At 45.9% G+C, this 11,308-nt stretch overlaps 1 protein-coding gene across 1 annotated transcript in view; it reads right to left on the reverse strand.

Moving 5' to 3' along the window:
* LOC134933769 (sodium- and chloride-dependent GABA transporter 1-like) overlaps positions 1–7,206 on the reverse strand; it is a 20,462-nt gene extending 13,256 nt beyond the window's left edge. Inside the window, exons 1-3 of the mRNA XM_063929209.1 lie at positions 6,831–7,206; positions 6,075–6,206; positions 5,586–5,686 (exon numbers count right to left, since the gene is read on the reverse strand). Coding sequence (XP_063785279.1) covers positions 5,586–5,686; positions 6,075–6,206; positions 6,831–7,062 — 465 coding nt within the window. The 5' untranslated portion in view covers positions 7,063–7,206. The remainder of the gene's footprint in view (positions 1–5,585; positions 5,687–6,074; positions 6,207–6,830) is intronic.
* Between the last annotated feature and the right edge of the window lie 4,102 nt (positions 7,207–11,308).

The following is an 11,308-nucleotide window of genomic DNA, read 5'->3' on the forward strand; positions in this document are numbered from 1 at the left end:
TCAGCTCCTGTCAAGTGTTTGAAAAAGGACAGTTGGGAGCTGATTGACTGGAGCACCAATTATCATACGCATCAAGTTTTATCATCCGCAACGTTGATAAATGGGCCCCTAAATATCATAAATTGTTATAGTTATTGGAAGTCACTTCTGGGTGTCTGTGACCTGTATAAAAGACCCACGTACAGTCCTGTGACTCTATATGACAGCCGTACACCTCCATATCATTTTATGTAGGGGTCGCATTATCCCACAAAATAATACCTGTAAAGGAGAGCGGTCTAGTGCGTGATACAGATTATGTAATATTGTCTAGGAATAAGAGAGAAGAATACTGTATGGCAGATTGTGAATTGTTTGTTTCTTTTGAAACATCAGTGAGTGGCAAATATGTAATGAATACATCAAAGGTATGAAAATATTATCGCTCATGGGACCAAATTACTGTAACGAAGCAAAAACTGAGACCGATTCATAAAAATAAAACAAAAAATCCACATATATTATCCGTGAATCAGAGATCAGCCATCCAAATTATATACAAGTGATGAGAAAACGAGGGCAGTGTCTCAGATGTTCCCTACCCAAATCCTCCCTGTACCCGATGGTCTACATACAAATCCGATGTTTAGGCGTCTGCGCATGTACAAAACGGGGCTTGCAATATCGCCCACAGCCCCCAGTCAGCCGCAGAATGATTGACATTTGGGGGTGGTGCAGGGGCGGCAGCCGGGTACGTTCTAGAAAAAGGGGCGCGACGCCCCCCGTTTTTTAGGCATGCAGTGCCCAGGGTCTGTGTCATTGGGCACAGACTTCCTGGACCCGGATGACCGGTGCCGGCGGCCAGCATGAGTAAGCTTCGGCTTCTGCAGATTGGCCGAGGGCTGCTGCCATCACGTGTTGCGATCGATGGTCGTGTCTATCTCCGACAGACGCCTCCTGCTACATCTGCATTTAATTTGGTCGGTATTGCACAGCCACTTCTTTGCGCTGCCCTGCGGCTACGTAATTCCATACAAACCTGAATCAGACCCAAAGTTATCAATGCAACTTGGGTGACCGGCGCGTTTCGCCTTGCCAGAGGGCTGACATCAGTACTCTTCAGGGAAATGGTCATGATTCACGAGCCCAGAGTTATTAGTAGATTAGGTCCAGTGTTATCGCTCTGATTGATTGATCCCGTTTCATATTACACCTCATCCAGTGTCCTGATACCCTGACTTATTTTCTGTCTGTGGCCTCTATATTTTTGCCATAATATTATGCTTGTTGTTTGGAGCCACCAGCTATTTGCTCTGTAATTCTGTACTTGAAAATACAGGGAGCATTGTCAAAACATATTGTCCAAGATCTTGAAGAGGCCACAGTCATACACACAGTCACATTTTACTCAGGAACCCACATTTATTGTCACAGTTCTACCATTCTTATAGTTGCGTAGTTGAAGGTCAGGAGCAGTTGTTACCCACTGCGTATAGCCGCACGTACCTAGAGTTGTACCCTCTCTGCGGCCTGTACGCTTGGTTACAGAGCCATCATCTTGCCGCAGTCCCACTGACACGCCCTCACCGAACGTAGTCATTATTATTATTATTCTCCTTTATTTATATGGCGCCACAAGGGTTCTGCAGCGCCCAATTACAGAGTACATATGCACATAATCAAACAGGAAAACAGTGACTTACAGTTGAAGACAATATAGGACAAGTACAGGGTAACTAAGCATAACTACACCAGTAAATGACAGAGATAAATTCCAGGTGGCCAAAAATTGCGAGATTTGGGCAGTTGAGGATTATTAAAGTAAGAAAAGGATAAGCACATGAGGGAAGAGGGCCCTACTCTTGAGAGCTTACATTCTAAAAGGGAGGGGTAGACAGACAGGGGTGAGACAGATGGGGTACATAGAGAGCGTGGAACAGAGGGTTAGGATGAGATTTGGCTGGGTTTGGTGAAGAAGTGGGTCTTAAGAGCCCGTTTGAAGTTTTGTAGAGAGGTAGAGAGTCTGAGGGGGAGAGGTAAACAATTCCAGAGGAAGGGAGCAGCACGTGAAAAATCTTGGAGGTAGGAGTGGGAGGAAGTAATCAGTAGGCAGGAGAGTCGGCGTGCATTAGCAGAGTGAAGAGGACGGGTGGGAGAGTAAAGGGAGATAAGGTCAGAGATGTAGATAGGAGAGGAGTGGGTGAGGGCTTTGTAAGTGAGTGTGAGAAGCTTGAATTGGATTCTGAAAGGGAAGGGGAGGCAGTGAAGGTCTTGTAGGAGAGGAGAGGTGGACGTAGTGCGTTTGGTGAGGAAGATGAGCCGGGCAGCAGCATTGAGGATAGATTGGAGTGGAGAGAGGTAATTGTCAGGGAGGCCAGTTAGGAGGAGATTACAGTAGTCCAGTCTGGAAATAATCAGTGAGTGAATAATGATTTTAGTGGCATCCTGGGTGAAAAAAAGGTCTGATCCTGGAAATGTTTTTGAGATGAAAATGACAGGTTTGTGAGAGGTACTGAATGTGTGGTTTGAAGGAGAGGGAGGAGTCAAGGATTACACCAAGACAGCGTACTAGGGGGCTAGAGGAGATAGTCGTGCCATCAATGGATAGTGAGATTGTGGGAGGTGAGGTTGTGCGGGAGGGTGGGAAGATGATCAGCTCAGTCTTAGACATGTTGAGTTTAAGAAAGCGCTGGGACATCCAGGAAGAGATAGCAGAAAGACAGTTAGAGGTACGAGTGAGGAGAGCTGTGGAGAGATCAGGGGAGGAGAGGTAGATTTGAGTGTCATCAGCATAGAGGTGATACTGGAAGTTAAAAGAACTAATGAGTTCACCTAAAGAGGACGTATAGAGAGAGAAAAGGAGAGGACCAAGAACAGAACCTTGGGGGACACGAACAGTTAGTGGAAGTGGGGGCGAGGTAGCATCATGAGAGGAGACAGAGAAGGAACGATCAGAGAGGTAGGAGGACAGCCAGGAGAGGGCAGTATCGCGTAGACCAAGAGAGTGAAGAATTTGCAGAAGGAGAGGGTGGTCCACAGTGTCAAAAGCAGCAGAGAGGTCAAGAAGAATAAGCAGAGAGTAGTGGCCCTTAGATTTGGCTGCATGGAGGTCATTGCAGACTTTTGTTAGGGCAGTTTCAGTGGAGTGGAGAGAGCGGAAACCAGACTGGAATGGGTCAAGCAGTGAGTGAGAGGAAAGAAAGGCAGTGAGGCGATTATAGACAATACGCTCAAGAAGTTTGGAGGCAAAGGGGAGGAGAGAGATGGGTCGATAGTTGGAGAGAGTGTTAGGATCAAGGGTAGGTTTTTTTAAGAATAGGGGAGACAAGAGCATGCTTGAAGGCAGAGGGGACAGTGCCTGATGAGAGGGACAGATTGAGAAGGTGGGCAAGATGGGAACAGGCAGAAGGAGAGAAGAAGTGGAGGAGGTGGGAGGGGATAGGGTAGAGTGGGGAGGTTGTGGGGGGGAGGAGGAATGTATGATGGCCATGACTTCCTCGCCAGATACATGGGAGAAAGATGTCAGAGTTGGTAAGAGGGAAGGGGAGGGATGGCAAAGGATGGGTGGTGGCTGGTTACTGATGGTCTGGTGTGATGTGATGTCCTGACGTATGGAGTCAATCTTGGATGTGAAATAAGTGGCAAAAGTCAAGAGCGGATAATGAGGAAGGGAGAGGAGGTGGTGGTGGGCAGAGGAGGGAGTTAACAGTGGCAAAGAGGCGCCGGGGGTTGGAAGACTGGGTAGAGATGAGGATTTTGAAGTATGATTGTTTAGCAAGGGAAAGGGCAGCACTGAAGGATGAGAGCATGAATTTGAAATGGAGGAAGTCTGCTTTAGAGCGTGATTTCCTCCAGTGTCGCTCAGCAGTACGTGAGCATTTTTGTAGATATCTGGTGCATTTGGTGTGCCAGGGTTGAGGTGTTGATCTGTGAGGGTGAATAGTGGTTGGCGGAGCAACAGAGTCAAGGGCTGAAGTAAGAGATGCATTGTATAGGGATGTGGCTTGTTCAGGGCATGCGAGAGAGAGAAGAGGAGAGAGAAGCGAGTCAAACAGGGAGGCTAGGGATGAGGTGTCAATGTCCTCAATGTTACGCTTAGTGATGGTAGCCTTAGGAGGGAGAGATGGGGGAGCAGAGATAGATAAGTTGAATGAGAGCAAGTGGTGGTCAGAGAGGGCAAAAGGGGAATTGGAGAAATCAGAAATATCACAGCGGTGAGTGAAAACCAGATCCAGTGAGTTCCCGTTCACATGGGAGGGTGAGGTGGTCCACTGGGAGAGACCAAGTGAAGAGGTGAGGTTAAGGAGTTTAGAGGCAGGTGGTTTTGTGGGGTTATCGATAGGGATGTTGAAATCACCTAGGATAATGGAGGGAATGTCAGAAGAGAGGAAGTGAGGTAGCCAGGACGCAAAGTTGCCGAGGAATTTGGAGGAGATGCCAGGTGGACGGTAAATGACAGCAACTCAAAGATTAGTAGGTTGGTAGAGGCGTATTGCATGGACCTCAAATGTAGAGAATGTAAGAGATGGTTCTGGAGGTATAAGTTGGTATGTGTAGCTTGAGGGTAAAAGGATCCCAACACCACCCCCATGACGACCCCCAGGTCGGGGGGGGGGGGGGGGGGTGAGATTGTGAGGCCCTCAGCAGAGAGAGAAGCAGGAGAAGCGGTGTCATAGGGAGTAATCCAGGTTTCAGTAATGGCCAGGAGTTGCAGGGAGTTGGAAATGGAAAGGTCATGAGTGGGGACCAGTTTGTTACAAACAGATCTGGCATTCCAGAGCGCACAGGATAGGGAGTAGGAGTTTGTAGGAGAGATGTGAATGAGATTATCAGGATTGCTATGCTATAGAGTTGAGGTAAGACTAATGTGGAAGGAAGGGATAAAGAGGGTGTATTGATGGTGCTGGGGCCTTGGCTAGGAAGGGAGACTGCAGAAGTGAGGCAGGGAGGGAGTGCAGTATGATACTGGTGGAGGAGAGGTGAGGAGACAGGCAGAGGAGGGAGAGAGCAGGGTTGAGTGGTGGGGTATAATTGGTGTGAAGGGGCAGAAGTGAATTGCAATGGGGAAACAGAAGAGGAGGGGAAGGGAGGCATACAGAGGAGAGGAGAGAGCATGAGATGTAGGAGACTGGGAGAGAGGGATAGAGGTGGTAACAGGGGACAGAAAAAAGGAATAGGAAGACATAGACACATAGACACATAGAAACATAGAATGTGACGGCAGATAAGAACCACTTGGCCCATCTAGTCTGCCCATTTTTTTTATCCTTTAGGTAATCGCAACCCTTTTTGAACCTTAATTCTTTGTAAGGATATTCATATGCCTATAAGACAAGGATTAATGGGGGATGTTGCCAGCTTAAGTTCATAAGAACAAACGCCCGTTACCACCCATCGACGCCTCTTCAGCCACATGGGCGGATGTAGCTGAGTTGCGTGAGCTCTACATCACCCGTACTTGTATACACATTACTCTGAAACATGTGCAGTGTGAAAACACGCAAGATTTGTGTGCAAATGCGTTCAACTCGGCACCAGCCTCTTTGAGAACAATCAAGTTTCAATAAGCTTACGGATGTGCAATGTGATCCTTAATGTTCACTTACCGAGGAGAAGGAGTTGAAGAGATAATACAGAGCCCAGGCGATGATGACAATGTAGTAAACATTCAGCCAGAAGGACAGCACGACTGCGGCCATTCCAACTCCTGCAATGAAGACACCATATGACATCTGCTGTAAGCCTCCATGTTGCAAAAAAGATGAAGTTCAAAATTCTCATGTTAGGAAAGTGTCAGGAGTGAGTTTGTCCCACAGGGGCAGGGGTCTAATATTCGCCAATCTTTAAAAAAAATTGGGTTACCTAGAAGACTGCAAGTCCACTATCCAAACCTAGAAGGATTTATGCTTTCTACAGCAGTGAAAGGTAGATATGCTGCACTTCCCTATATGGCTTTTGGGACCTAGCAATGCACTGGGAGAGAAAGTATTTCTTTACTTTAGTAATACACCTTCACTTCTGTTATGTTATCTGTCTCAGGTTTTACATCACATTTCAACAGCTTGTCTCCTGGCTCTTGCAGGAAATCACTGTACCTTTAAACATGGGGGCCAGCTTCCACACCCCCAATCCACCGATAGATGTGAACTGACCCAGCGATGTCTCCAGGAAGAAAAGCGGAATCCCGGCAAAGACCAGCGTAAGAAAGTAAGGGATGAGGAAAGCTCCTGAGGAAGAGATAGTATGATTCAACACTACTAGGGCTGGGTCTCTTGTTGGATGCTGGAGTAAATTAGGGTTAAGCAGATACCTTTAAGCAGTAATATCTGATCTACATAGAGATAAAGATCAATATTGTCAGTAGCTTTAGAGCAGTGTTTCTCAAGCTCGGTCCTCATGGAACCTTAACAGGCCCTCATGGAACCATAACAGGTCCTCATGTAACCCTAACAGGTCCTCATGGAACCCTAACAGGTCCTCATGGAACCTTAACAGGCCCTCATGTAACCCTAACTGATGCTCATGGAACCCTAACAGGTCCTCATGGAACCCTAACTGATCCTTATGGAACCCTAACAGGTCCTCATGGAACCATAACAGGTCCTCATGGAACCCTAACTGTTCAAGCAATTCTCCAAATAATTGCATTGCTATTTTTCAAACAAATGTTTAGAGAACCAAGTGGCTTGCAGAGAATTATCCAGACCACTCATCCATCAAAAACACAAACAAAGCATTGACTATACAGTATTTCCCCTTTGCATGGTAGATGAGGCCACATCAGTCAGCAGAAGAGGCCCCACAGTTGGCTACGAGGCTAAAGTTGGCTATGAGGCATCTGTGTCTCTTACCTCCACCATTCTTTCCGCACAGGTAAGGGAACCGCCACACGTTCCCCAAACCAATGGCGTAGCCCACACAGGACAGCAAGAAGTCAAATCGGCCTTTCCATGTGCCTCTGTCGTCAGAGTCACTTTTCTTCTTGGTCTCCCCAGAGATGGGGCAATGAGTCTCTATGGGTACCGCCTGTCGTGTCTCAGTGGGTGAGGTGAGCTCCACAGAGTCAATATCCGTCTTACCCATCCTGGGTCGGCAAATCTGGTAAAACAGGCCTCTCGGTAATTGCAGGAAGCCACTAAGAGAGTGGAAATAAAAGACAAGGACCCCTTGTAGGAAAGGGGCAATGGTCACAAAGCATGTTACTAGCTGGAGATAGAGAAGTTCAAAATCTCCTATAATACTGTACTGCACTGATCACCGCTTGGTGATTGCTGGCTGAAACTAACTATTGTCAAGATACATTTTTACATGTTGTACAGTATAATGAAATATTATTGAATTTTTGTAATATATGTTGTTTTCTTATGATGACACTCCTGTTCTTCAGTTTATGTTGCATCAATGTGTATAGCTATTCACTAGGAACCAATGACATCACTGAGAGTGCGGCCTATCCAGTCACTAGAAACCAATGACATCACTGAGAGTGCAGCCTATCCACTCACTAGGAACCAGTGACATCACTGAGAGTGCAGCCTATCCAGTCACTAGGAACCAGTGACATCACTGAGAGTGCGGCCTATCCAGTCACTAGGAACCAGTGACATCACTGAGAGTGCAGCCTATCCATTTACTATTAGCCAATGACATCACTGAGAGTGCAGCCTATCCAGTCACTAGGAGCCAGTGACATCACTGAGAGTGCAGCCTATCCAGTCACTAGGAGTCAGTGACATCACTGAGAATGCAGCCTATCCAGTCACTAGGAACCAGTGACATCACTGAGAGCGCGGCCTATCCATTCGCTAGGAACCAGTGACATCACTGAGAGTGCAGCCTATCCAGTCACTAGGAACCAGTGACATCACTGAGAGCGCGGCCTATCCATTCGCTAGGAACCAGTGACATCACTGAGAGTGCAGCCTATCCTGTCACTAGGAACCAGTGACATCACTGAGAGTGCAGCCTATCCATTCACTAGGAACCAGTGACATCACTGAGAGTACAGCCTATCCTGTCACTAGGAGCCAGTGACATCACTGAGAATGCAGCCTATCCAGTCACTAGAAATCGATGACATCACTGAGAGTGCAGCCTATCCAGTCACTAGAAATCGATGACATCACTGAGAGTGCAGACTACTCACAGTATAAGGTAACATATGTTTAACGTATAATTCAAATGCATAGGCTGGAACATGATCCCTAGAGGAGGAGGTGGGCCCCCAGGCAGTGGAACCCACCGTGGGTTACCCCTGTACGCCTGTGCGCCAGTCCAACCCTGTATGAGAGTTGGAGATATATGTGGAAAGGAGGACGTAGAGGCAGTCTGGACTCTGGAGATCCCCTCTGCCTGTTAGTAAGAAGTTGTTTGCAGCAGTCATCACTTGCACAGAATGGTCTCCTGTCTGGGCCCTGTACACTGGTGCCACCAGTTCCCCTGTAATCTCCTGACGGCGGCCCTGCCAGCACTTGGTATGTAATAGTCAGGAAGTCATATCACTGATAACATGGGAATTGGTGATCTGCATTCACGTGATTGTGCCCCATATAGGATTATTGACACAGTGCAGGATAAATGTGTACGTATCAGGCACATGCAATGGTCATTTAATGAGCGCGGGGGGGAGATAGACGCACATCACAAGGGGAGATAGTGAGATATAACCACAACTGACCCGTAGCCATACACAGCTCGTACAGTATCAGGCAGAATTCACAGACAGATCAGGTGTCTGTGCAGAGCCGGCCCTAACCAATATGATGCCCTAGGCAAGATTTTGGCTGGTGCCCCCTATCACCACCACTAGTTCTGCAGGAGATGCCTGGCATGAGTCAGCTGGCAGCTCTGCTGACATCTGGCGCCTTTTGTTTCTGAAAATGCATCTTATTTGCATTACTATGTGGCTAGGATGCACAAGCAGCTTCTGCTGATTAAAATGATATGCGGCATGCCTATATTCTGTGTGCGACTGCGGCTGTATCTGCATACGAAATGCTACATTACAGTGATTTCCAGGAATACACTGCAATGTAGTATTTCGTATGCAGATACAGCCGCAGTCACACACAGAATATAGGCATGCCGCATATCATTTTAATCAGCAGAAGCTGCTGGTGCCTCTAAGCATACCAAATGCCCTAGGCATTTGCCTAGTTTGCCTATACCGAAGGCCGGCTCTGTGTCTGTGTGTTATTCTGCCCTTCCTTCATTACATGACCGTTACGTAGAATTAGTTATACAGGTTGTGTGTCCCGTATCCAAAATTCCAAACTAAACAATATTCTGAAATATGGATTTTTCTGAGCGTGACAGAGACAGTGACCCCTTCTCTCTCTGATAGGACGATGTACACAATGTATAAATGTACCTCCAGGCTGTGTGCATCATGTGCATGTGACATATAACTGCATTCTGTCCTCAGGCTGGGGTCCCATCCCCGAGATACTCTATCTCATTATGACATGCACATAGGGCCTAATTCAGAGTTGATCGCAGCAGCAAATTTGTTAGCAGTTGGGCAAAACCATGTGCACTGCAGGGGAGGCAGATGTAACATGTGCAGAGAGAGTTAGATTTGGGTAGGGTGTGTTCAAACTGAAATCTATATTGCAGTGTAAAAATAAAGCAGCCAGTATTTACCCTGCACAGAAACAATATTACCCACCCAAATCTAACTCTCTCTGCACATGTTACATTTGACCCCCCCTGCAGTGCACATGGTTTTGACCAATTGCTAACAAATTTCCTGCTGCGATCAACTCAGAATTACCCCCATAATCCAAACTACGGAAACTTCCCATATCCGGCATACTTCTGTGCCCCAGCACGTCTGATATCGAATACTCAGCCTGTACTATATTTCCCCCGTTTGTAATAAACACTTGTAGTTATAATGACATTTATCTGTTTATAACAGTGTGCTGGCGTTTCTGCTATGGTATTAGTAAGTTGTGCTAATGTTACGCCAAATACTTTTCCTGATTAATGTGTATATGGCGTCCTTTCCCCCCAAACATGGAGATGTGCGTAATATCATAAGTGTACAGTATACAGTATATTCAGGTGGAATATGTTGGACATGCACACGCACGTACGCACACACACGCACGCACGTACGTACGTACATACGCACACACACGCACATTCACACACGTACAGCCACACAAACACATTGAGATTACTGGTAATGATACAAACCACACACACTATAATGTGATCTATGAAATATGAATCGTTTTTACTTTGAATTGTCTCCAAAATCTGAAAGGTGGAAGTGATGGTATTTCTTATATCTGCAACTGGTGGTCTCCCGGTACTAGGTGTGTAATATACAGCGTGTGTAATATACAGTGTGTGTGCCATACAGTGTGTGTAATATATTGCATGGGTAATATACAGCATGTATACCATACAGTGTGTGTACTGTACAGTGTACAGTGTGTGTAATATACAGCATGGCTAATATACAGCGTGTGTACCAGTGTATGTACTGTACAGTGTGTGTAATATACAGCATGGGTAATATACAGCGTGTGTACTGTACAGTGTGTGTACTGTATAGTATGTGTAATATACAGCATGGGTAATATACATTGTGTGTACTGTACAGTGTGTGTAATATACAGCATGGGTTATATACAGTGTGTGTACTGTACAGTGTGTGTAATATACAGCCTGTGTACCATACAGTGTGTGTAATATACAGCATGGGTAATATACAGTGTGTGTACTGTACAGTGTGTGTAATATACAGCATGGGTAATATACAGTGTGTGTACTGTACAGTGGGTGTAATATACAGCATGGGTAATATACAGTGGGTGTACTGTACAGTGTGTGTACTGTACAGTGTGTGTAATATACAGCATGGGTAATATACAGTGTGTGATATACAGCATGTGTGTACTATACATTGTGTGTACTATACAGCCTGTGTACCATACAGTTTGTGTAATATACAGCATGGGTAATATACAGTGTGTGTACTGTACAGTGTGTGTAATATACAGCATGGCTAATATACAGTGTGTGTACTGTACAGTGTGTGTAATATACAGCATGGGTAATATACAGTGGGTGTACTGTACAGTGTGTGTACTGTACAGTGTGTGTAATATAGAGCATGGGTAATATACAGTGTGTGATATACAGCATGTGTGTACTATACATTGTGTGTACTATACAGCGTGTGTAATATACAGTGTGTGTACTGTACAGTGTGTGTAATATACAGCATGGGTAATATACAGTGTGTTTACTATACAGTGTGTGTAATATACAGCATGGGTAATATACAGCGTGTGTACCATACAGTGTGTGTAATATA

The sequence above is a fragment of the Pseudophryne corroboree genome, chromosome 6, assembly GCF_028390025.1.
Source record: "Pseudophryne corroboree isolate aPseCor3 chromosome 6, aPseCor3.hap2, whole genome shotgun sequence".
NCBI lineage: Eukaryota > Metazoa > Chordata > Amphibia > Anura > Myobatrachidae > Pseudophryne > Pseudophryne corroboree.